General features: G+C 36.6%; 1 protein-coding gene across 2 annotated transcripts in view; it reads right to left on the reverse strand.

The window, feature by feature from the left end:
- The window catches only part of LMTK2 (lemur tyrosine kinase 2), a 106,156-nt gene that overhangs the window by 17,749 nt on the left and 64,904 nt on the right, over positions 1 to 23,503 (reverse strand). For both annotated transcript variants that reach the window (XM_032983664.2, XM_042798862.1), the window contains 5 exons: positions 11,664 to 11,788; positions 10,647 to 10,791; positions 8,806 to 8,879; positions 8,082 to 8,200; positions 6,594 to 6,681 (listed from right to left, as the gene is read on the reverse strand). In XM_032983664.2, coding sequence (XP_032839555.2) covers positions 6,594 to 6,681; positions 8,082 to 8,200; positions 8,806 to 8,879; positions 10,647 to 10,791; positions 11,664 to 11,753 — 516 coding nt within the window. In that variant the 5' untranslated portion in view covers positions 11,754 to 11,788. The remainder of the gene's footprint in view (positions 1 to 6,593; positions 6,682 to 8,081; positions 8,201 to 8,805; positions 8,880 to 10,646; positions 10,792 to 11,663; positions 11,789 to 23,503) is intronic.

Genomic DNA, 23,503 nt, shown 5'->3' on the forward strand with positions numbered 1-23,503 from the left:
GTTGTAGAAGCCTTCATTACATTCTCTTCATCCTGTTTTTAGCTACTAATTAGGTAATATGTACATATTTGCATCCTGCAGTTACATTTAAAAGAAAAGTTTCCCAGAAGAGTCTTCTGACTTAGAATTACAGCTTTAATAATATACTGGTTCATGTACATATGTATAAACTTTATATACAAAACACACACACACACCCTGTTGTACCTTGCCAGAGCAGATTTACTAAAGCAGAGTTCCAAAAACTATGAAACAGTGTCCATAACACATACAGATTGCCAATTGTGCAGCCTAACCAATATAAGTACAAAATACTGAGCTTAACTGACTCTAGGTGGCAGCAAGTGCCTGAAGTCATGCTTTCCAAAATTGTCATTCATTAAAACAGCAACTGCTTACTTAGGGTTTGTCCCAAGGTGGATTAAGTTCCTAGGATGTCTGAAACGCTCCAAGGAATTACTTTTTAATATTTAAATGAATTAGTAACAGCAATGCTGTGTGTCATCCCTTATTTACTAAATAATTCATGTAGGCACACATTTTTGAATGAAATACAACTTTTATTAAATCCAGCACCTTGAAACATACTGGTTCCATTTTCCTATTCTATTCTAATTAAGGCTACAATCAAGGTTAAGATAAAATGTAAACCAGGGTTTTTTTGGTGTTGCTTTAAAGGAACAGTGCTTATGCCAAACTGGGGGGAAACAATTAATACACTTAAGTGCTAGACTGACATCCAGAGGGACCTGGACAGTCTGGAAGTACAATCTAGCAAGAACCCAATGAAACTCCAGAAGGATAAATGCAAGTCTTGCACCTGGGAAGGAAAAACCCCTTGCAGCAATACAGACTGAGGACTGACCAGCTGAGAAGCAGCTCTGCAGGAAGGGGCCTGGGGATCTTGGCAGACAGCAAGCTAAACATCACCCACATGTGTGCCCTGAAACAAAGACTGCAAGCAGCCTTCTGGGCTGCATAATCAGGACCATTAGCCAGTAGACCAAGGGAAGGGATTACTCCCTTCTACTCAGCACTTGTTAGCCCACATTTAGATCCTGTGTCCAGTATTGGCTGCCCCAAAACAAGACAGACAACAAACGGGAACAAGTTCAGTAGAGGACTACCAAGACAGTCAGGGGGTCAGAGCATTTCATCATGAGGAAAGGCTGAGGGAACTGGACTCATTCAGCTGGGAAAAAGGAAGACCTTGCGAGCACCTGATAGCAGCTGTCCAGTATGTATGAAATTAAAAGCCTGAGCCAGGTACTTCACTATGGAGCATGGAGGGAGGATGAGACACAAGAGACACAAGTGGAAATACAAAAAAGTCAGACTGAGTATAAGGGAGGGCTGTTTTCCACATGAGGACACTGGAACAAAAGCACAGGTTGCCCAGAGAGACTGCAGTTTCCATCCTTGGATGTTTTCAAGATCCAACTGGACAAAGCCCTGAGATATCTGGTCTGATCTCATGTTGACAGTGCTTTGAGCAAGCAATTCCAGTGGAGATCTCCTGAGCTCCTTGCTAGCCTGAAATAGCCAATGGTGCTTCCCTGCCTACAAGCAGACAGTAGCAATACGTTAATATGATGCCCACACTATTTCATGAGCCACAAAATGGCCCTTTATTGGACTTTTTAACTTAGTAAATATCAAAGGTTATACATATCCAAATAAATACAGTTCTGCAAAATCCACTGCGCAGATGCCTAAATACAAAAAGCTCAATAATCATGCTTGAGAAAGGCTCCACTTTCTTTCCTACTTCCTCTGCAATTCTGCCTCCTCCCTCCTCCTCTCCTGGGACTCTGTGAAGAACTAAATTTCACTTTTCCTCCCACCCTTCTCAATTCTAGTCAGGACCAGTTCAGCCATCTTTGTAAATCTTAATACTTTTTTTTCTCTGTAACAGCCAGAAGCCAGAGGCATATTTACATGCAGTACTCTTTGGCAGTTTTCTTGTTTGTGCAAATTCTGCATTTGGTTCATATGAACACCCAAACAAAGAGCTGACATGAGTTTTTAAACCAGTAGGTATTGATGACAGGGTTTTAAAAGTGTAAAGAGATTACCAAATTATGTCTGCTGACCTTTCTACCAAGTTTTAAAGCTACCTGCCAAGTCACACAATACCACATAACTGCCCCTTCTGAAGTTCTTAAGCAACTAACAATACTACCCTGCCCCCACCCCCCACCCCCCCCCCTCCCCGCTCCAACACTGATTCACAGTGCAAGTACCTTCAGTCACTAGCATTAAAATGCCTGAAACTGGAATATGGTATACAGTACCTATACAAGAAAGTTGTTTAGGCATATGTAAGTTTAAGAAATATTAGACAGTTCTGAGAGCACAAAGAGTCTTTGAACCCAACAGACATGATTTCTGAAGTTGTCCTGAACTGTCAAACCCCAACCCCCCCTTTTTTTTTTTTTAAACCCCGCACCACTGATATCTACTGTTTGCCTCCTATCGATACTGACTATGATTATTAAACAGATTTGTTGGAACTCTCTGTTTAAGACATTTTCATTGCAAAGATACTTTTTTGATGTGAAGATAATGTTTTCAAGGGGCAGTAATTAGAAAAAAGCCCAAGCAAAAGAACAAACCAGCCACTGCAGGCAAGCACTTTCTGCTAACAGCAACATCCCTAAAGCAAGCTACAGGGCATTGCAAGCAAATACTGCATCTTGCTGATCTCATCTGCTCAGGGAATCGCAAGGCTTGAAGAATTTCTGTAAGAATTTGATAGGCAAATCAGCCTCACAATATACATGCTACCTCCACATTTGAATAACTTTCCTTTACTTATAAATTATGTCAATCCATTAGAGGGTTTGCTGTGCTGACAAAATGCTGGCCACACATGGCTGGGTAATATATTAAAGTTAATAAGCCAGCTACCACTATATTTTTAACCTGGCATCATTCTACAATGTTTAACAGTGAACAGTTAACTATTCATAGAAGACTGCACCAACACACTAGACAAACTAATAAGGAGCGGTGGGAGGTGTAAGAACCTATTAAGCATTTCTTTTTGTATTTACCATTTTTGAAACAATTTTAACACAGAAAAGGAAAATTAGGATTTAAAAGCTTAAATTGCTTATGTGCAACTGACCTCTCTTGCTTTTTGCCCAGCTTTGCAAAGCAAGGGACATACAGCAACTTAGATTACATTATAAAATAGGCTAAATGTTACCAAATAAAGTTACTGTATATACAACCAAGGAATCTCAAGTAACAGCAATGTATTAGTAGTTTATACAGCCAAGAAAACAAGTTAGCCTGCATGACATTCAGCATTGCTACCATGACAGTTAGCTCTGGTATCTCTGTGCTATTTTCCAGTGCCTCTGATCAAGACTTTTCAGTGCCAAGGAACCTGGGAACTGATAATCCAACAGGGCTGCCTGAGTAGCTATACAAGGTCGACTGGCCCTAAAAAGGCTACAAATACTGTTAAGAGAAGTTGCAGAAAGGGGCACATGCTGTGATAGGCTACGAATTTGAAGGAATGCAAAGAAAACAACCTTCTGGACTTTAATGGTCAGTAGAATAGCTACATTTTTCACCACCAAACTTGCAAAAGGAGGTCTACATTGCTGAAAGAGCATCAAAATAACTTGTTATCTGAAGACATTTAAATTTTCAATTCAACAGTTGACGTATTTGCCACCTTTTTTCTTAACCATCAAATTCTTAGTCACCTAAACACAAGGGATTAAACCAAGTTTATTCTTTGCTGTATATATACGTACAACTCCAGTAATACAAGGTCAAGAGCTTTAGCATAGCATTATACTACTGCTAGCAAAACAGGAATGTGCTCCTCATCCTTCCCATTTGAACAATATATAGTCACCACAGACACTAGAACCTTTAGTCAATCACTTCAACTGCATCTGCCCTTACCGTCTTTCTGCTGAAGATTCAGACTCTTGCATGTTTTAGAAACACCTCTCGATTTACCCAATTTCAGGAGGAAAAAAAAAAAAAAAAAAAGTACAAGAAGCTACCAGCTTTCAAGATCACTTACTAAAAGCCTGAAAAATCCAAGTACCTGCTATCCCAGCCACAGTGATAAAAAGCAGCTTCTAGAATATCAGCCTACTGACACTCCACTAAAAACCTGTCTACTAAAAAAAGCTATCTAGCCATACCTTCTATTCCAAATGGTGCCGTCTGGCTTCCTTCCCATTTCTCCCTTCATGTCTCTCCTCTCCCCTCACTCCAATATTGCTACCTCCCACACTAGGCCCTGGGACTACAACAAGAATTAGTGACATACAGCAATACTGAGCTAACTTACTGCACTGGTCTCAATCTCTGCATGAAACTACTCAAGCGAACACCGTTTTGTCTGCCTAGCCCCTGTAGATTTGTGTGCACAGTGAATAAAATACTCTGATGTCTAGATGATACTCAGCTCTACCAAGTAACAACTCATTAAGTGAGCCAGACTGTCAGTATGAAAGTCACATTTAACTCACTATAATTTTCCAAAAACAAAGTTTTAGTTCACTTGGAATAGAAATCAGCACAGACATTTATTTTTCATTCCAAAGAAATTACCTAACTACATTCAAATTTATAAAACTACCACTTTGGCTGTCAATCTTACTGCCCCCACTTAAACTGAAAATCTATTTTATCCCCTTAAGTAAAATCCTTTCCAGATTACTCTGCAGGATCATGACAATTTCTGGCATTAATCATCAGGCATCAAACAAGGATATTATTTTTTTCCTGTATACTTAAAAGTAGGGCAATCTTTAAAAGTTACTCCATCTTCAAATTCAAAGTTGGATTAAATAGCATAACTATTTAAAAAAATGGCAGCAATTAAATCTGATTTGGATATATATCTGTTAAGACTCTATAAAATGCAATTCTCTTTCAAAGGTTCTTTTAAAGAACCTCCAATTTGAGTAGCAGGTTTAAAAATCAGTAAGTATTCTATTTCTACATACTGAAAAACTATAAAAACTATCTGGTTAACCTTATGCACCTACTTCTTAATTCTTAACAAAAATGAAACACTGCACTTTGATCAGTCACTTTAAAAGTTCAGGCGATTCTTTCATTTGGGAAAGAATTATTTTATCAGCACTTTTGCCTCATTAATTTATCAGATTTAATAAATTTAGCAAAAGAGCAGTAATGAAAAAATATAGTTATTTAAGGTCATATATTAACTAATGTTTCTTAAGGAAACTCAGAAGTTCTTGTTAATTCTTATTTAAATTGCTTGAGTCAACTGATGCAATTAGAACCATATTTGTGCATCTGAGTTTAAAGGAAAATTCTGTAGTAAAGCTAGTAAAAAAAGGATCTTGCTGAATTCTGTAAATGCAAACTATCTTACTTCTGAAAGACTTATTTCTTAGTAACATATGTGCACTTCTGAGTTCATTTTGGCTTGATATTTTGCAGGGAACTCAGATTTAAATGATATCTAGACCACAAACTTTAAAAGCAGCAATTGAGCCAATGTTTAGATAGACACCTGGAGTTCTGGGTCTGTTTGTTTTTTAATAATGTGTTGTGATACAACAAAGCAATTCAAGTCTTTCCAGACCATGGATCCCTCACCATACTCAAATTTTAGTCTGAAGATTCCGTGTACACCGGGCACAGTTCACACCACCCCCTTTCTCACAACATTCCTGTAAATTCCAACACAAGCCCAAGGAATGTAGTGGCTGAGCAAGGGTTTTGTACAACTATCCTTCCCATCTTCAGTGTCCTTTGGGGCACTAACAGCAGAGCAGAAAGCAGTGACAACACCCTTCACTGTGCTCTTAGCATTTCTTTTGGTGTTCAGGAACCACAGTAAGGCAGTTGCAAGGGGGGGGCGGTGCTGGTGGAGCGGGAAGTTGTGGAAGGGAAAGAAAAGAAGGGAAGAAATCAGGGAAAAGAAGAATACTGTAACAGAAAGGATCAGGAAGACAGTAGGATGATACTGAAAATTCTAGCTATTAGAATACACATTACTGATTCTGCAAGTGAGCCCACCATTACATTTTAGCCCAAAGCTACACAGCATGGGTAAAAAATTTGGGCAGTCTGGAGGTGGCAGTGCTGGGCAAGTAGAAGGGAGGAAATTCTTTCCTCATTTTTCCTCAGTTAACATTTTCACATAAATGGTAATAAAAACACACTACGGTTGCAAAGACAGCAAATAGAATTTAGCATGTGATGTGAACATGTGCCTCTGATACTGGACTGTGATAAAGAGCTCCCATCTATGACCTCCTTTCCCCTCCAAGCTCCCTATTACATGATGTAGACAGACTGAAAGAGACTAGTAATTCAGTTATCAAAGAAAGAACAGCTGTTTTCCTCTTCAGAATGTCCCACAAGCACCTAGAATTTACATGATGAATTCAAAACAATATAAACAAAAAATTATACTTGTGATCTATCTCTAAACAAAATAAGTCTGCCTTCTGAAATTCTAGTTATTCAGAAAACTTCCCAGAAAGAAAAAGAATCATTTCATGAATGAAGGTCAGGAAGTACACTACATACGATTTACACCAATGGAAAATAACTGCAGCCTTTTGTGTAAGTGCACTTACCAAGTCACAGAACTCAAAAACTAGGAGGTAAGGAATGGCTTCCACACATTGCCCAATACACTGGAGAACATTTGGATGCTGAAGAATGCTGGAGTGAAAAAATACAGTTAAAGTCAGAAAGATCACAATATACATTATTTGCAGTATAATGCAACACACTGAAATCCCTACCAGAAGTTTCAACTTGGCGGACAGGGTGCATCAGGAACAGAAGGTGCAAGTATCCAAAGCCACTGATTCCCTTTGCACCTTCATATCTCCTTTGTACTGCTGCAGCATATCATTGAGAGCAGATGAAACTCAGAGGACCTCAAAGCCACAAAAGCCAGCACTGCCACAAAAAAGTCACACCCATCCTCCCACCACCCCTTATACCAAAAATAAGTGCATGCAACTGGTTTGTGAACTACACCAAGGAATCAATCTGGCTAAAAGCTAAACCTTTTTTTAGCCAGGTTAGTTCCCAGCCAGATCAGTTACTTTTTCTAAATTGCTTCGAAAACACTTATGCCAATGCAGCAGAAGGCATGAGATTTCTTCTTCTGGCAAGTGCCAACAACTTAAGCCTAAATGAAAAGACAACTAAGACATTAGAAAGCATTAAGAATAGAAAGCTCTCTGACCATTCATAGCATATTCAGACAAAGTAAACCACATTATGAGGTATGTCTAGTGAACTACAATATGCTTCTCTCTTCCAGTCACCTACAAAAACCATCAACTTGTGGCATTTAGCTTTTCAGAGAATTCTCACTATTCCCGAAACATGGGAGAAAAATTACGCTCCCTCTAATATACCAAATTCCTTTCTAGTTTACAAAGACAAAATCTCTAGAAGTGAGTATTCTTCAAGCATAACCCAAGAGGAAGAGAACACCAAATCATCTTGTTTTATCAGCATTTCCAGTCCTATCAGTGATTTCTCATTTGTAGAGTACTACTGGGCTGAAGTTAGTGTCATTCTGGTTTGGGGTTTTTTTGTGCATAAACTGCTTTGCAAGCTACCTGAACAAAACTAGTTTTTATCACTATGCTGCATTTAAATTTTTTGAAAAAGGGAACTTTAAAGAAATTAATGTGTATTTGATAACAGACAAAGTGTTGCCAGTTGCCCTGCTTCTAACAGAAAAGCTGAGTACAGGAGTCAAAGCTCAGTTCTCAGAGGCAAGTAATTAGGCATAAGGTTAGTTCGCAACATCAGGAGTTTGTTCCAAACTGCAGTAGAAGAAAATTTGATAAACCAAACCAAGTGTGATTTGCAGTCATTAACAATAACTACCAAACACACTTAAGCAAAGAGCTTACTTTTATTTCTAAGCAAACTCAACTTTTGCTCACTTTGGATTGACTATATTTCACTTTAAAAAGATAAACATTTCAGTTATAAGGGAGAACAAATAGGGACAAGACTGAACAAAAGAAATGTTCATAATTCATATGCAATAGTATGAAGTGTATAAGATAACCAAGCTGTGAAACATCACTTACTAATATGGTTCTCCATTTCTTAAAAACTGTTCTTGCTCCTTGGGACCTGCACTTGCCTTCAACTCCTTCACTATTACTCTTGCTACACTAGTGCCTGTGTAGATCTCTCCAAGCAGAACCTAAAAGAAGATAATAATTTTGTATTTAATCAGAGGGAAAAAAAAAATTGGAGTTTCCCTGAAAAGAAAGACAAGAGCTAAAAACATGTTGCAAGAAAGATTTTTCTGGCTTTTTTGCCAATGCATGCAGAGCTTTGATATTTAAACACTCATACTTAGTAAATCTTAACAACTAATATACACATCAACTTTCAGAAAAGATGTTTTCTAGTGAAGACCACTCATTTACTTAAGATTTTTTCCTAGGAAGAATTGGTAATAACAGGAATGTATTAGTTCAAATTCACAGGTCAAATATCTACTTAAGAAGTAACTCTGGTAAGAAACTACATGTCAATTAAAGAAGCACAGATTAGTGCTGTGCTTACATCTAAAAAGCGCATGCAAGGAAACATCTAATTTCAAGTTCAGTTTTTCTTATGCTATTACATTTTTTTGGTTCTGGGTTTTTTTTGTTGTTCTTTTTGTGGTTTTTGTTCTGTTTTGTTGGGGGTTGTTTTTGTTTGTTTGGTTGGTTTTTTATCAGTATCATTTTAAAGGAAATACAGTATCTTAGTCAGTTTAAGACTCAAACAACAGTACAATATCAAAAGATAATTTCTCACCTTTCCAAACCAGCCATTTCCAATTTCCTGGATGTAGTTGAGACTCTGACGTGCAACTTGAGACTTTGATCCATCTGTCACACACAGTGAAACAAATGTAACACGTATCAAACCACTAAGATGGCCAAATTTATGAACTGTTGAGGCAGTAATGCAAGTGCCTACAATATTTATTCCCAATTATGTACACGCATGCAGATCAAGCAACAAAACCTAGTTAAACATACATGAAGTATGAAGACAGTGTTATGAAGATAGCACTCAAGTGAAACTTTTCTCAGCTCCTGCTTCTAAACACTACTAAAATACATCCTCTATGAAAAGAGTGATTCTCCTTATGAAATGTAAAGTTTTAATTTTTTAACACGTTTAGTAAGAAAGCAAAAAGGTGGGGTTCTAATTCCAATATAAAATTGTATCATACTCTGTAGCTGGGTAGAGGAAATAAACTACTTACAAAAGTTTCTTATGTAAATAAAAGTAGAAAACCCAAGACAACACTGCTTGTACATCTTAACATTTATAGTTATATAGAGTTACCATTTTAAGAGAAAGGGTTTGACTGCTTTATTCTTCAGTCTAACTGCCCTACTTATAGCTACCATCTGGAAGGAGGACATTTTCCAACTAAAAATACTTCACCTAAAGAGCCCAGCGAGGGAAAGGATAGAAAACAAGACCCAGATCTTGGCAGATGGACAGTAACAATGGCAGACTCTATACTATAGAAGATGTTCAGCAGTCTTTAACCCTCTGCTGCCTAATTGGTTAGGAACGCTAATAGATGTACACAGAAATGTTCCATCATTACTAGTCTGACTGAGAATTCTAGCCCACATTTTTATTTCCATAAGCCACATTTACACCTGTGTTATTTCACTGAAACAGCTATAGCTGTATAATATACTGTCAATGTGCTCCTAAGCATGGAGAAGGCTGTATCAGTACAACTACATTTTTATCAGTGTACCTTAACTCAAGTACATCGCCTTACTCCTGGCAAAATAACTTTTAGCAACAGAAAATATACTTTAAGCAATTATGGCAATGTAGAAGAGCTGACATAAAATAATTTTTACTCAGATAATTTTACCTCACTCATTGAAACACTGAAAAGTAACATTTCTTTTGTATTAAAGACACAGTGACAGTCTCTTGAAATTTGTAGGTACAGAAATTTTACTAGCACCTGAACATCTAATGATTAAGCAACACAAGCCAGCTATGGAAAAATTATATCAGAAGTAGTATAATATGACAACTACTTTACGCTAAACTATGCTTGCAATATTTAAGATGCTTAAGTTTCCCTCTACAAAAATTGTATTTTGAAGAACGCATTCTAAAAAACCTTTCACACAGGGAAAAGAAATATAATACTCTGTCTTACCAATTTCACATCCACAGCATGAAAAGTTTACAGTGGCATTAAGAAAGTGATGCAGCTGAAACAGTAGCACTGCTGTCAAGAGATTCACTTCAATTTAAGGCTAATGGCTAAAACCCAACAACTTAGCCATGAAAAAAAACACTAAAGAGCAGAACTCACTAACATCCTAGAGGACTTCAAACCCTTTATGTATATAGAGCCATAATGAAAGTAAAGATGTTTAAGTGATTTTCATTCTCTTAAGCTACCTTACAGGGCACCCTAACATAAATTAGCATTTTTGAAGTAGTATTCCACATCTTATCCTATACCCTACAAAATATATTTACTCAGTTTATATAAGTTTGCAACAACTAATTTGTTACAGTAAAATCAAACATAATCAGCTACACTCTGTTTCTGTCACTGAAATTGCCTACTTTTGTTTTTTCATTAAAAGCCAGTATTTTACCTGTACGAGACGGAAACTGGGAGGGAGTCGGCAATGCAATATTGGGAACTGAAAGAGTAAACACTTCTGCTGGAGACTGAACAGATGGAGTGTCTTCTGCTGGAGGTGTAAAATCTATTTCATCATCAAAGTTATCTTCAAATTCCTACCAAAAAAAGTATTAGTAAACAAGCTGATCTTTCTCTTAACATTAGCACTAATACATTTCTTTTAGTTTGAATGAGGAATGTTAAGGAGGCTTAAACTTTTTCCAAGGACAGCAACAGATTTTTAGTTTTCTATTCCTTATTTTTAATTAATTAATGATAGAAATCAAAGTAACAAGTACTGCTTTTAACAAGAAGGGGGGGGTTAAGTTTGGTTTTTTTGTGGGTTTTGGTGTTAGGTGGTTTTTTTTGATGAGGGGCGGGGGGGGTGGTTTTGGGTTTTGTTTTGTCTTTTTTTCTTTTAGTTTAAATGCTATCCCTAGATTTGAATGAATTGCCATGAACTGCCGAAGCCAAATATTCTCTATTTAGAAATTAGAGCAAAACTCAATTTTAGGAACATTGACAACCAATGTTCCAAAAGTAACTGTTCTCTCATGATAACAATTTCCCCTTGAGAGTTCTGCTACAGTGGATTTGTATCTTCAGTATTCTTATTCATCAGGAGTGTCTCAAACCCTGTCAGCAGACTAAGAAAAACAAATTAAAAGAATACACAGAAAAACAACAAAAAGGTTATTTACCACAAAATTGTGTTAGCGGTATACACTTTTACTACTGATCCTGATAGCTAGTAATGATTTTGAAAAGACCTTAGAGATCGTTACTGCAGCATGGACCAAGTACTTAAAATAAATGATTGCAGCAAGACTTCACAGCATGTAGAAATACAGTTGCTGGCTATTTCAAATGAGAGAATGTACAGTGACACTGAAGTGTCAATAACTGCAAAGTATTAGCACAAATCATCAAGTATTCTGGATATCAGAAAGCAGCTAAGAATACCACATTTGTAATTTCTGATTCTTACCTTGAAATCTATCTCAGGGTCTTTACAGCAGGAGACACAGTTTGCAAGCAGTATTACCAGTACTACTAGAGTACATATAGACAGAATCATAAAAGATGAGGAAACTTCAGCTGTGGCTACTTCTCCTAGAAACAAATATGTTTGTAGTATTACATAAATATGTTTAGCATTTTAATAAGTTCCTTCAAAGCATAATATTCATCTGCATTTATTTAAAAGATGGAGTTTGACCATTTAACTCTGTGAATATGATCAAAAATAAGAGAAAACTGAATGAAAGGACATACTGTCAAAATACACCTATGCTCTACCACTTGCGTGCACAATTCTGGATTTATTTGATTCAAGCTAAGAGGCCACAGCAAACATGTCAGCATCCAGTGATGAACAGTGACAGTGCCAAGCCCCAGGATTCTGTTTAAGTCAACAAATTTCTACAGATACCTAAATATGGATATTAGAAATCTGATCTTTTTAAAGACATCTCCCATCAGCTAACACACCTGCCCTAAGAGAGAAGGCAGATAGGAAAAATCCTCACTTAACCTGTGCGTAAATTTAAAATATATGACTATAAGGCAGTACTGTCTCTTTCAATAAATGTATTCATGACAGTCTGCCAAATATACATGTTGCTTTCACAAGTGCATAGATCTAATCAGCTCCACCCCAATTTCTATTTCTTGTGATTCATTAGGCAGTTTGTCTCCACTTCAAGAATTTTAGACATGATCCCTAACCATTTTGCAATATACTTCCAAATAATTTTCCAAAATGTTATATATAAACATTCTACAACACATTTTCTATGATTAAGTCAGGTTATTATTACTCACGCAGGACCAAAAGCCTCAAATGTCATTTTATAAAAATCTTAGGTTTAATTCCCCCAGCAAAGACTTATTTACATCCCTGTTTTCATCTTAAATTGAGAATAAAAATGAGTAGTTCCCTAGGAGACCACAGCACACATCTTGAGGGTTTGCTTTTGTTGTTTCTTTTTAAACGGGTACTGCCATGGGGACTGGGAGCATAGTTAGATCATATCTTATTAAAATATATATAGATATTGCATCAGTGTTCAAGTTTAACAATATCAGGTGACTTGACTGACAGGATTTTATGGGAACATCCCATAAGTCGGAATGTCTGGCAACAGAATACAGTATAAATGAATCCTCAAAAATAATCAGAAGTTGATCACTAGTTAAAGGGCATACAGACTTGTCCACCTATCTGTTAAATATTAAAAAAACTACAAAAAGTAATTAAAATATTTCCAGAAAATGCTACAGCTTTTCATCATGCTCCACAGAACACTTACGGAATATTTACTTATTTTTATTACATGTAAAGAGTACATTGACCTAATCAAAATACTGCTTTAAAGGGCATTAACATACTTTCAGGAGATCACCTATTTTCTGTACAGTTAGGAATATTACCTATATAACAATAAAAAGTTAACCAAAAAAGGAAGGTTTTCAAACAAGTAACACTGTTTCTAGCTTCCACAATAGTGATGGCATTCTAACCTCCTCAGAGAACATGAATACTCCATCTGTAGATACTGTGTATTGTTCAAACACAGATCAACCACGATGTGAGGCTACTCACCACCTTTTAGTCAAAATTTGGAAGAAAACAGAAATCTCTGACAAGGGCTCTCAATAGAACAACTTGTATTCATTTAAATCAAGTCTTCCACATAACTCCCATATATTTTCCCATTTGTAGGCATCAAGAAAAAAGGGGAGGGTAACAGCTGATTTGTTTACTTCCTCTAGATGTTCAGTGACCTTACTAAGTAGACTGAAAATTACCTAAACCACAAATACAAGCATTTTGTGAAGTCATTAGCTAAATTACTGTAACACACACACACAAACAATACAGGCTTAGATAAAATTTGAAAGATTCCTTTGAACTTCTAACTGAAACCAAATAATAAAAGGTAGCTTTACTACCAAAAAGGTAAACATTACCAGATATTACTAATTAAAATTATTATTTGAAAGACATTTTTCCCAAACCATCCCACCTGATTTCCAACCAATTTCCTCACCCTCACCACCAACTTCACTGAAATGAGAAGTCCACTCACTGTAGACTATCTACTGAACAAATGTAAATTCTCCCTAATAAACACTCAGGAACACGTCATCACAATTACAGTACATATTCTTCCAAGTCAACCAAGACTCCTGAACTCCCTAGAATGTTTAATCCAGTGTACTGGATGCATTTGAGAAAGTTAGCCAAGCAAAAGTAAATCACTACACGATGAACTTGGATACCAACACCATGTTTTATTATTCACAGAATGCGTTACTAGCATGTCTTAAAAGACTAAATTCAGACAAGATCCTTAAGAGGGAGGTATAAAGCACCTTAGCTGTCAAGTGTATAAAACACTATAAAAAGGTATCAAACCTTTATTTTGGGTTTATGGTAGACTACTGTCTCTTTTTTAATGCCCACATGGCTAAAATGAATTTTACCATGTCCTCCTGTTCCCCACAGGAGATGAGCATTATCACTTTTCATTAGCATCCTCCCCTGTTCCAAATACCGTATCTTCTTCTAGATGGTCTTTTCAACCAGCCTCTACCAAAATTCTGAGCAATTTTTCAAAATTTGCTTTACTGCTTTCAATCTTACTGCTTCTTTCCAAGACCTGACAAGGGACTTGTGCATCCAGCAATAGGTCTATTGTAGTTATATTAGCTGGTCTAGTAGAGGCTGGTATCTCTACCTACAAACTTCTCACCAGTGCCCAACTACAGCAGCATGACCACAACATGTATTTATCATGCTCACTCCAACTTACGATCCCACTTTTGACCCCCCAGAAACTACAAGCTATCACAACAAATCCAACTAGGAAGATTCAAGCTGGTGGTCTTATGCCACTTTTCTAGTTGATTTATGTCAAAATGAGACATAATGAGCCCTAACCATCATAAGCTGCACTTATTATACATTAGATACACTGCACATGTATTCAGCTATTTTATATGAAAGACAACATATTTTCGATGGAATTCCTTCTGTCAAGAAAACGGAACATTTATCAAGCCCAAAATCTAAGGTTTTTTATGCAATTACACTCTTCCCCATAACGTAACCATCTCCCCTTCAAGTACCCTGGAATGAATACAGGAAAAAAAAAAAACAACAAACCAACCACCACACATTGCTGCTGTTCATTACATTACTTCCTAACCTTACAGACCTTTTATAATTCCCAAGAAAAGAAAGAATGTGAACTAACAGTAATTAACTGGAGAAAGTAATGAAGTTTTTTTAAAAAAAAAGGAAATCAAAGATCACCTTTGAAAAGGCAGCTGACCATTAGCAATTCATTAACAAGATGGAAGTCATCTAAGTTTCCAAAAGTACAAGGTAAATTTCACATACAAAGTTATAAAAAGATGGTTTAATACAATAAAAATGCCAATTATCATGGGCAAGTTTCTGCAACACTTACAGAACAGCATTTCAGATGACTCATACAAGTAAGAGCTACTTACTAAGAATTATAGAATCCATCTCTATTTGGATAAACTTTGAAGTCTCTCACATAGTCATTAATAAGTGATTTTTTTTTAATTTGCACTTTTAAAAAAGTGAATAAAATTAAGTATAAAATGATGGCAACCTGTAATTGGGCTAAAATGTATTGTAAGTGAGGTTATTTTAATAGCTTGCATAAATACATATTCAGTGATGGAAGTCACTGATTAAGTATTAGAACCGGTGTTTGACAAAGTGCTGAAAAATCTGCTGCAGTAACCTCTTTTGCATTTTTTCAACTATTTCTATCCAGTGATTAATTCACTGGAGCTTAGTAAAATGACTCAGAACTGAAAAGGTAGGAGATGTTTAATACCTCCTTTTGTTTGTAAATTGTGCAAGTATGAAGGAATGACAAGTATTTATTATAAGATCCTGACCAAAAAAGCAATCAGAGAGAAACCTGTTCAACTAAACACAGAGGACTGTTTTATACAGTCATTACAGAAAACTATTGCCTTTAATTAAAAAAACCTGCTAAAATACATTATAAATTTAATTCATTTTAATCTAAACCTAAATAAAATCCAATAAATATCACTCAAAATTTCATAATGAATGCAAAAGATTCTTAACATAATAGATTCTACAAGTAGAGAACTTAATTTACTCAGCATATCATCTCAGTTTAAAAACCTACCACATTTAATGTAACCCTATGCAGTAAAAACCTACAACATCTTAATATCTGTCCATAAATCAGAATTTTTTCTTTAGGAAAGGAACTGCAAAACAGATCCAAAAAATACTACATATAAAATGCCAAAAATATACGGCTTCCCATCAGTTAATACAAACAGACTGGACTACTTTGGTCTGGTATATCCAAACTACTTAAGCATGAGGAAGAGGCCAGGATTATATCACTACTAAATTAAAATAAGCAGGAGATGCAGTGTGTCTGTGTTACTATATGTGTTACTGCAAGGTTAACACAACATAACATAATGTTTTACAAAGAACTCTGTGCTAGTAAATGTTTCATCTCAAAATGGCATCTAGATGGTCCTAAATTAGCAACATAGAAAATAAGGTCTTTTTTCAAAGCCTCACAGTATTAAATACTGACTCTATGCTATTTGTTACCCACTTTTTCATAAACAATTCAAAGCCCTGACTGAGGTAGGTATTTAATTAACAGCTATGGAAGCAGATTCTTTAGCACATTTGAAAACTGCCATTTCATAAGCAAGTTTTACACTAAAGTCTAGATTTGAGCACAGCACATCTGAAGTCAAACCCTGTATGCAGGCAAGTACATGAACATGCTCACTGAAAAAATGATGATAAATTATGCTGGCATTCTCAGGATCAAGTATAGACACGAGAATATACACTTCAGTATGTATCAGAATGTTTCCGGGGTGGAAAAATGTTATTTTCATACAAAGCATATTTCAAAGCAACTTATGTAGGTCAGGATTCTCTATATCTTCCTAAGGCTCTTTCAAGTCTACTTTCTTCATAAAATAGTTCACTGGCTACCAAATATAACAACTAAGCAAACAAAAGTTTGTTTCTCACTACAACTGGTTTCCTTCTCTATCCAATTTCCTAGTCAGCCCACAATAGTCTCAAATACCCACAAGATATCAACCACCTGTGGCATCCTTTACTACCATTAATTAGGAGCAACAGGCACACCAGCTAGCCAAGTGGTCCAACCATGTTCATTTGCCAACCAACAGCCACCACTCCGAACAGTACAGGACCAGGCATAACTGCCTCTCCATGGGAGGGATGTTAGACTTGCCTTTCTTCTACTACCAGATTATAAAAAGCCATCACACTTGAACACTGACTCTCTCAAATTTGGTTCAATGTGATTAATCATGTTAAGGTCTCAAGCTTCAGGAAATTGGGCTAAAAAAATGCACAACACCGCACAGTTCTAAGCTTGGGGAAAAAAGAAAAGTAAATGTGCATGACAGCCATTATTGAGTATAGTAATAAAAGACATTCACTACTGTGATAAAGGCAGTGCAAGGCCCAGATAAATTAAGCATTATTAGGGCACAGTGAGCTTCAAGGGAGCATCTGATTTTAAGCTTTCAGCACAGTAGTTGCTATGCGACAACAGTCCCACTGCATAAGCAAGAGCCTCTTTTCTTTCAAGAGCAGCTATATAAATGGCAGTTCTGCACTAATAGCTATAACTATTTCCAGCACAAATCTAGCATGACAGCAGTTGCTTAAACTGTCTCTTGGACACCCTCAAATTGTATGATCATGAACTGAGATGCTACTTTATGACACCAAGTCACAACAAAGCTGCTTTTAAAATACTAATGAATGACCAAACCCAACTTCAATCCCTACCTACTTCTGCATTATCTTTCATAAACTTGATCAGCTTACTCTGCATTTAACGGATATTAACATAACTAAATTAAAAAGTGTAATACCACACCAACTTATTAAGTTTTTGATAAATATTATTTTTAAAGCTATCCTTTCTTAAACAACATCATTCTCTTTTACACTAGCAATTAAGTGGGAAAGTGGTCTCCACTCCTACCTAGTTCTTCACAAGTCAGCTTCTGATCATTATCTTTTCCTCACAAAGGGCTTCTCCTGCATTTATTTACTACCTGAAATCTTCAGAGGTTTGCACAAAACCAATACAGATACAGCCAGGCCTATAAATTCTGAAGACCTAAAAGTAACAGGTAGAATACTAAAACAAAAGCCTATTCAAAACAGTTTTAGACACATCTATTGTGTAATGTCTGATTTGTTTGACAAGGTAAAGCACAACATGCATTGCAACTCCTATATTTAACAAAAAAAAAAAAAAAAAAAAACAACAAAAAAGACCCCACAACTCAAGAGTACATTCCACTAGTTACCGCATTCCCGTCATCTCAATTTCTTCCTGCTATGCTCCATTTAACAGAGCCAAACAGCAGCATCATTTTTGAGAATAAGTTTCAGCAGAGACATACGCAGTACCATCATTTAGTTGTACAATGCTATATTACAACAGGCTTTAAAATGCTTTATTTGAAGTGCATTCGTAACACCACCAGCCTTCAATTAAGATACAACACAGACAAAAACCTAAATTTTGAAGAAGTGTTGCTTGCACTTCAGACATTCTTTTGGGGGAAAAAAAAAAAAAAAAAAGAATTTTTGCATTTGAGAGGCACACCAAATTCCAATCATCCCTTTGATTTGAATGACAATTACCAGTACAACAGGAAGAAACATTCCCAAGGTATCAGATGACTTTCATTGACTTGATGTCCTGAACACAGTGCCAGCACCTTAATGAAATCTAAAACCGTTTCCAAATGCCCAAGGTATTTCAAGCAGAGACTGAAAATGTTCCTTCACTGAGCAAATCCCTAAGAACAGATATATATAATACTCCTTAAGGGACTTTAAAGAGGTTCTAGGTTTATACCTGAACTTTTCAGCTTTTGGATTTTTAGTACTTATTGCCATTCAGAGAAACCACAAATGTTTAAAATTTTAAAATAATAATCTGGCACAAACTCTAGACAATTTCGTTAATTGCAGAGAGTTATTTCAAAAGCCTAGCCTCTCATGACATTATTAGTATGCTTATATTGGATAACTGAAAGTTTACATAACTAACAGAAGTAACCTTCCGTATGGATATTACAAATGTACCTTTATGTACAAGTACTTAATCACCTGATTGTATTTTCCCTTCTTCCTTACAACTATGGAAAAATCCTAATTCCTAGATATAGTCTCAAGAAAAAGAACTCCTAAGTACTTAAAACTACAGGTGTCCGAGTTACTTATGCACACTTGTATTTAATCCTTCTGAATACAGGAAGCAGTAATTAACAGTTTGTCAATAAAACTATTTCCTGTCTAAATCTGACTTGTGTTACACAGCCTAAATCAATATCTCATGCTTATAAAGATGTAAAATGACAAGACTTTTTGCAGTAGTGAAAAACCACACCAAACCACAAAAACAAGTCACGTACAAGTTACTACATTCTTCTAGATAGAAATCAAAACATTTCACTCCTCTACTGAACTTGTCCATTACAATCCCTAACTTAGCCTGGAACTCTATTATTCAAGTCCCTCACTGGGGAAGTGAGTGGGATGAAAGGCCATTACATGTGCACAGACAATTCTTTTGAAAAAACACCAGCTTTTCTTCTTTACAACAGTTAACCATCAGAAGCAAAGGTAATAAAGTCAGCAAGTGGCAATTTCCTCTAGTTTTTCACCATGAAGCAATAAAAAACCTCCAACACACTTCTCTAGCCCAGCTCGTGTTTTGGATATAGTTCTACAATGACAAAAGCCAGTTTCATAGTTAAATGTGTTTTCTGGACACATGACCCTGAAATCATGACTGTCCTATGCAACAAATTACAATACTTTCAAGAAGAAATCTTAGCTACTTCGTATCACAACTGCATGTGTAACTCTGTCAACAACTCCTGGCATATTATCTCAGTCCTCCCATTTGTCCTTAAAAAGACTAGAAGCCTATCCTGCAATCTAAGCCAACACTTTTTCGAACTATTTTATCCCATGCTCCCCCTAAATACTCTCACAGCATGCTTCAAATTGGCTTCTACAGCTACTTAAGTCCACTTTGTATGTAAGGATGACACAGGTTACACATCCTAAGGCAAGAATATCTGGGGCAATGCTGGATTCTCATGTAGTATAGCACCCTCAGAACAACACAGCTCCAATCCTCATTTTTTTCTGAACACATGTCCCAGCCTGAATGTTGGCTGAACAGTTAGTAACTTGTAAAACCGAGCTGGGGTTAGTTTTACATTTCTGTCCTGATACTATTACCCTACAAGTCTTCCCAGTAACATCAAGGAATTACTCACACAACAGCATACTGCTCGATTTTAATAAGGACTAAATATAGGCTAGTACTTCAAGTGTTTACAGAGCAAGATCTGTTTGAAGTTTCAGTGTTAGAATCTCATGTTCGCACAAAGGCATCTTAAGACAAGGTAAAAAATATACAAGTTAATAATTATGTACCCTATGCATTCATGGCAGTGTTTCTGGAAAATCTGGGTAGCATTATTATCTTGCAAAGGTACCATCTGATTCTTAAGAGAGTGTGTGTGTATAATTACATATATATTAAAAAATCTGTTGAATTTATTCTATATTGCTAGATGTTGTTTTTAATAATTAATTCCTGCTGAAGTACAGTAGGTTTTCATTTGCTATACCATTTCTCCAACAGTCAGATACAGGAGTTGTAGATTTTTTTTTTTAAACAGGGTAGACCACAAACACTTCAAGCAGTATGAGATTACACATCATGGTATCTCAAACCATCAGAAGTACCTCCAGAAACCAAAACAACAGTATTTGTTTCTACCAGCATTTGATAGGAATACAACCTATTAAGATATACTAGCTTTGAAAAGAATAATTTCTTTTGGTTCATGTGAAAGAAATTCATACATGCAACTGTCATGCGACAGGATTTTCAAGAATCTTGATTTTACAGACGATTTATTTCCAACTCCAATGTACAACTGGGTTAAGAAATGTGGGAAAGAAAGGTGAAGCATTTTGCCAAATGAGCTTATTCAGCTCCATTTCTCATCTCTATTCATAACTGAAGGATGCCTAGGAAGAACGGGCCATAAAATGAATGACTGATTTTGGGGAACTGGACCTGGTGAACAGGCTGAAAGCTTAAAAGCCAACACTCAAAAGTCTATTGTTAAAATTTTCTACACCTCTTTCATACCAAAGTAGCATCAAGGTACAAACGTAGTCCTATTAAAGTCACGTCACTGTTAAGTCACTGCAGTGATATTTCCTTACCACTGAGGAAAGTGTTGCAAGAGTAGTAGTGTTGGACAAGGTGTTTGTACCAGTGTTTCATACTGAAAATCCCTCAGAAGACAATTCACTGACATAACCTGCTTCACACCATCACCCTGCCCAAGGTGGCACAACACCTTGCTATGGGTTGTGCTTAAACTACACATGTAGACTGAAAGAGCTATCCTGACACACTTTATACATTTCTGATTATAAAAGTGTCTACAGAACCTTCCTAGTATCGCTGAAGTTGCTCAAGCCCTTTCATAACAGCAGTATAATGAGAAAAACAGTAAGTTCACAGAGAGCAATAAAAGCACCAAAGCTATTGCAAATTGTATCCAGAACCATATCAAGCTCCAGATACTAGATACAGGCACCAAATAGAAAGGCAGACCAAAAATAAAAATCTAAGGAAGACTCCAGTACTCCATGTGCTGTCCTTCTGCTGCAGAACTGGAGCATTAGGATTAAAACAGAACTACAATTTTTTGCAGCTTCTGGCATTACACTAAAGGTCCCTTTATCCTGCACAGGTAAACCACACATGGATAGTGACTGAAACCAGACTACAGCAAACATCCAGAAAATTACTTCTATTCAGATTTGCCTGACAGTTGGTCAGTAGCCCTGAAAAATACAACTTTGTCTTCTGTGCTTTCCAAATAGAATGCTGGATCTCACTATGTGACACAAACTCCTATTTTTATACAGGATGTGGGGCAAAGCCAGCACTAATGAGCCCTTCCAAACCAATGACCTATGCCTGATGCTACGACAACATACCTTTAGACTGTCTCTGATCAGTGCTATCTTAATATACTACAATGATACCTGAGGAATTATTAAATACAACCAAGCATTCAAGATGTGAGAAATTACCTCATAAAGTGACCTCCTCCCATAAAGACTGTTTTAGTTGTAGCAAAGTCCAGACACTTTACAATCAGAGGCAGAGAAAGTAAACCAAGCCTGTGAACAAAGCCTTGCATGAGCATCCCTGCAGGCCAGAGTCAGGGTTGGCTTCTTACCTCAGAATTACAAACTCAGATAGAAACAAAAGATAAAAGACAACTTAGCAGCTCTAGCTCTACAATTATTACACATCTGGGACAGAAGCTAGAAAAAGAAATATGGGGAGAAATAAACAAGTCTAGTGCTTGAAATAAGGAAAGATAAACCACTCCCAAGAAAAGTATACACCACTAACTAAAATCCCCACTTTAACAAGCAAGATTTTTCTTAACTTTAAGTGATCCAAGTCACTAACTTGCATACGCTTAGAAAATTGGTTTTCTTACTATGTGCAAGTGTCAGACATTTTACATTGTACCAAATCACAGGCCACAACCACAATTGGGCCCCAGTCTGACAGGGAAACACCAAGCCAAAGCAACTCAAAAGCCACAATTTCCCCAAGAATATGTATATGCTACAGAACTCATCTTAGCAGGAGTGACTTAATCTCAATGTTTTAACTTGTCCTCTATGGCTAGCTGACTATACTAGATACAGCTGCATGAACATCTAGATGGATGCCTCTAGATCCTATACACCATTTTCTAAGTGTCTTTTCCTGAATTGTACATGATCAAGCTCATCAGCAAGGACTCACTTCCATGACGTTCAGCTGGCCCATTCAGTCCCAAGACTGAGGTTGTCAGCACACACCAAGCATGCAGGCATGAGTCCAGCTGCCTCAGTTCAACTGAACAGATTACGTAATTCGTCACAAATATAAAATTTAACACACCTGCAAAAACGCTACCACCTATTCAAGTTTTACAGGAAAATAAGAATACTTTTGAATCCCTCTTACTTTGTATTTGAAGACTTCATAGAGCACAGAGATGGAGAAATACTTTGTCTGACATTAAACACATACCCTTGATTCAGATTCTCAGCTTTCTTGGAGAGCCAGCTGAATTAAGGTCAAGTACGGAAATCCAAGTCAGAAGAACAGGAAGAGATCCTGAATGTAAACATAAAGCTTTACCACAGTAAAGCAGACATGTCAGATTATAACGCACTATGTTTGGCTGCAAAATACTACTGCTAAAGAGTAGTTCTCAAATGCCCTTACTTCAGCCACACAGTACTAAAACTAGAAGTCATCTTAGCCTGATGTGTTCAGGTAAAATCTCCAATACTCCACAGGCTCAAAAGAACTACAGCGCCTCATTCTATGAGCTCCTTTCCAATAGACCTGCCCCCGGCTCTCACCTCCAGTATACAGTGAAACCTTAAATTCAGAACTATCACAGCACGTATCGGTATCCTCCTTTTCCATTCACGGAATAAATTAAATCTAAGTTGGTCAAAGTATTTTTAGCTAGTAGCATCTTCAACAGCTTGTTTTCCCTATTTCCTACAGTAATTGCTACAAACCCTACCAGGGAAGTAGTTAAAGCCTTATGTCCTTTACCTCCCCTTGTTATTGTTGAAAAGAAAAAAAAAAC

The sequence above is a fragment of the Tyto alba genome, unplaced genomic scaffold (assembly GCF_018691265.1).
Source record: "Tyto alba isolate M040663 unplaced genomic scaffold, T.alba_DEE_v4.0 Super-Scaffold_28, whole genome shotgun sequence".
In the NCBI taxonomy this organism is placed as follows: Eukaryota; Metazoa; Chordata; class Aves; order Strigiformes; family Tytonidae; genus Tyto; species Tyto alba.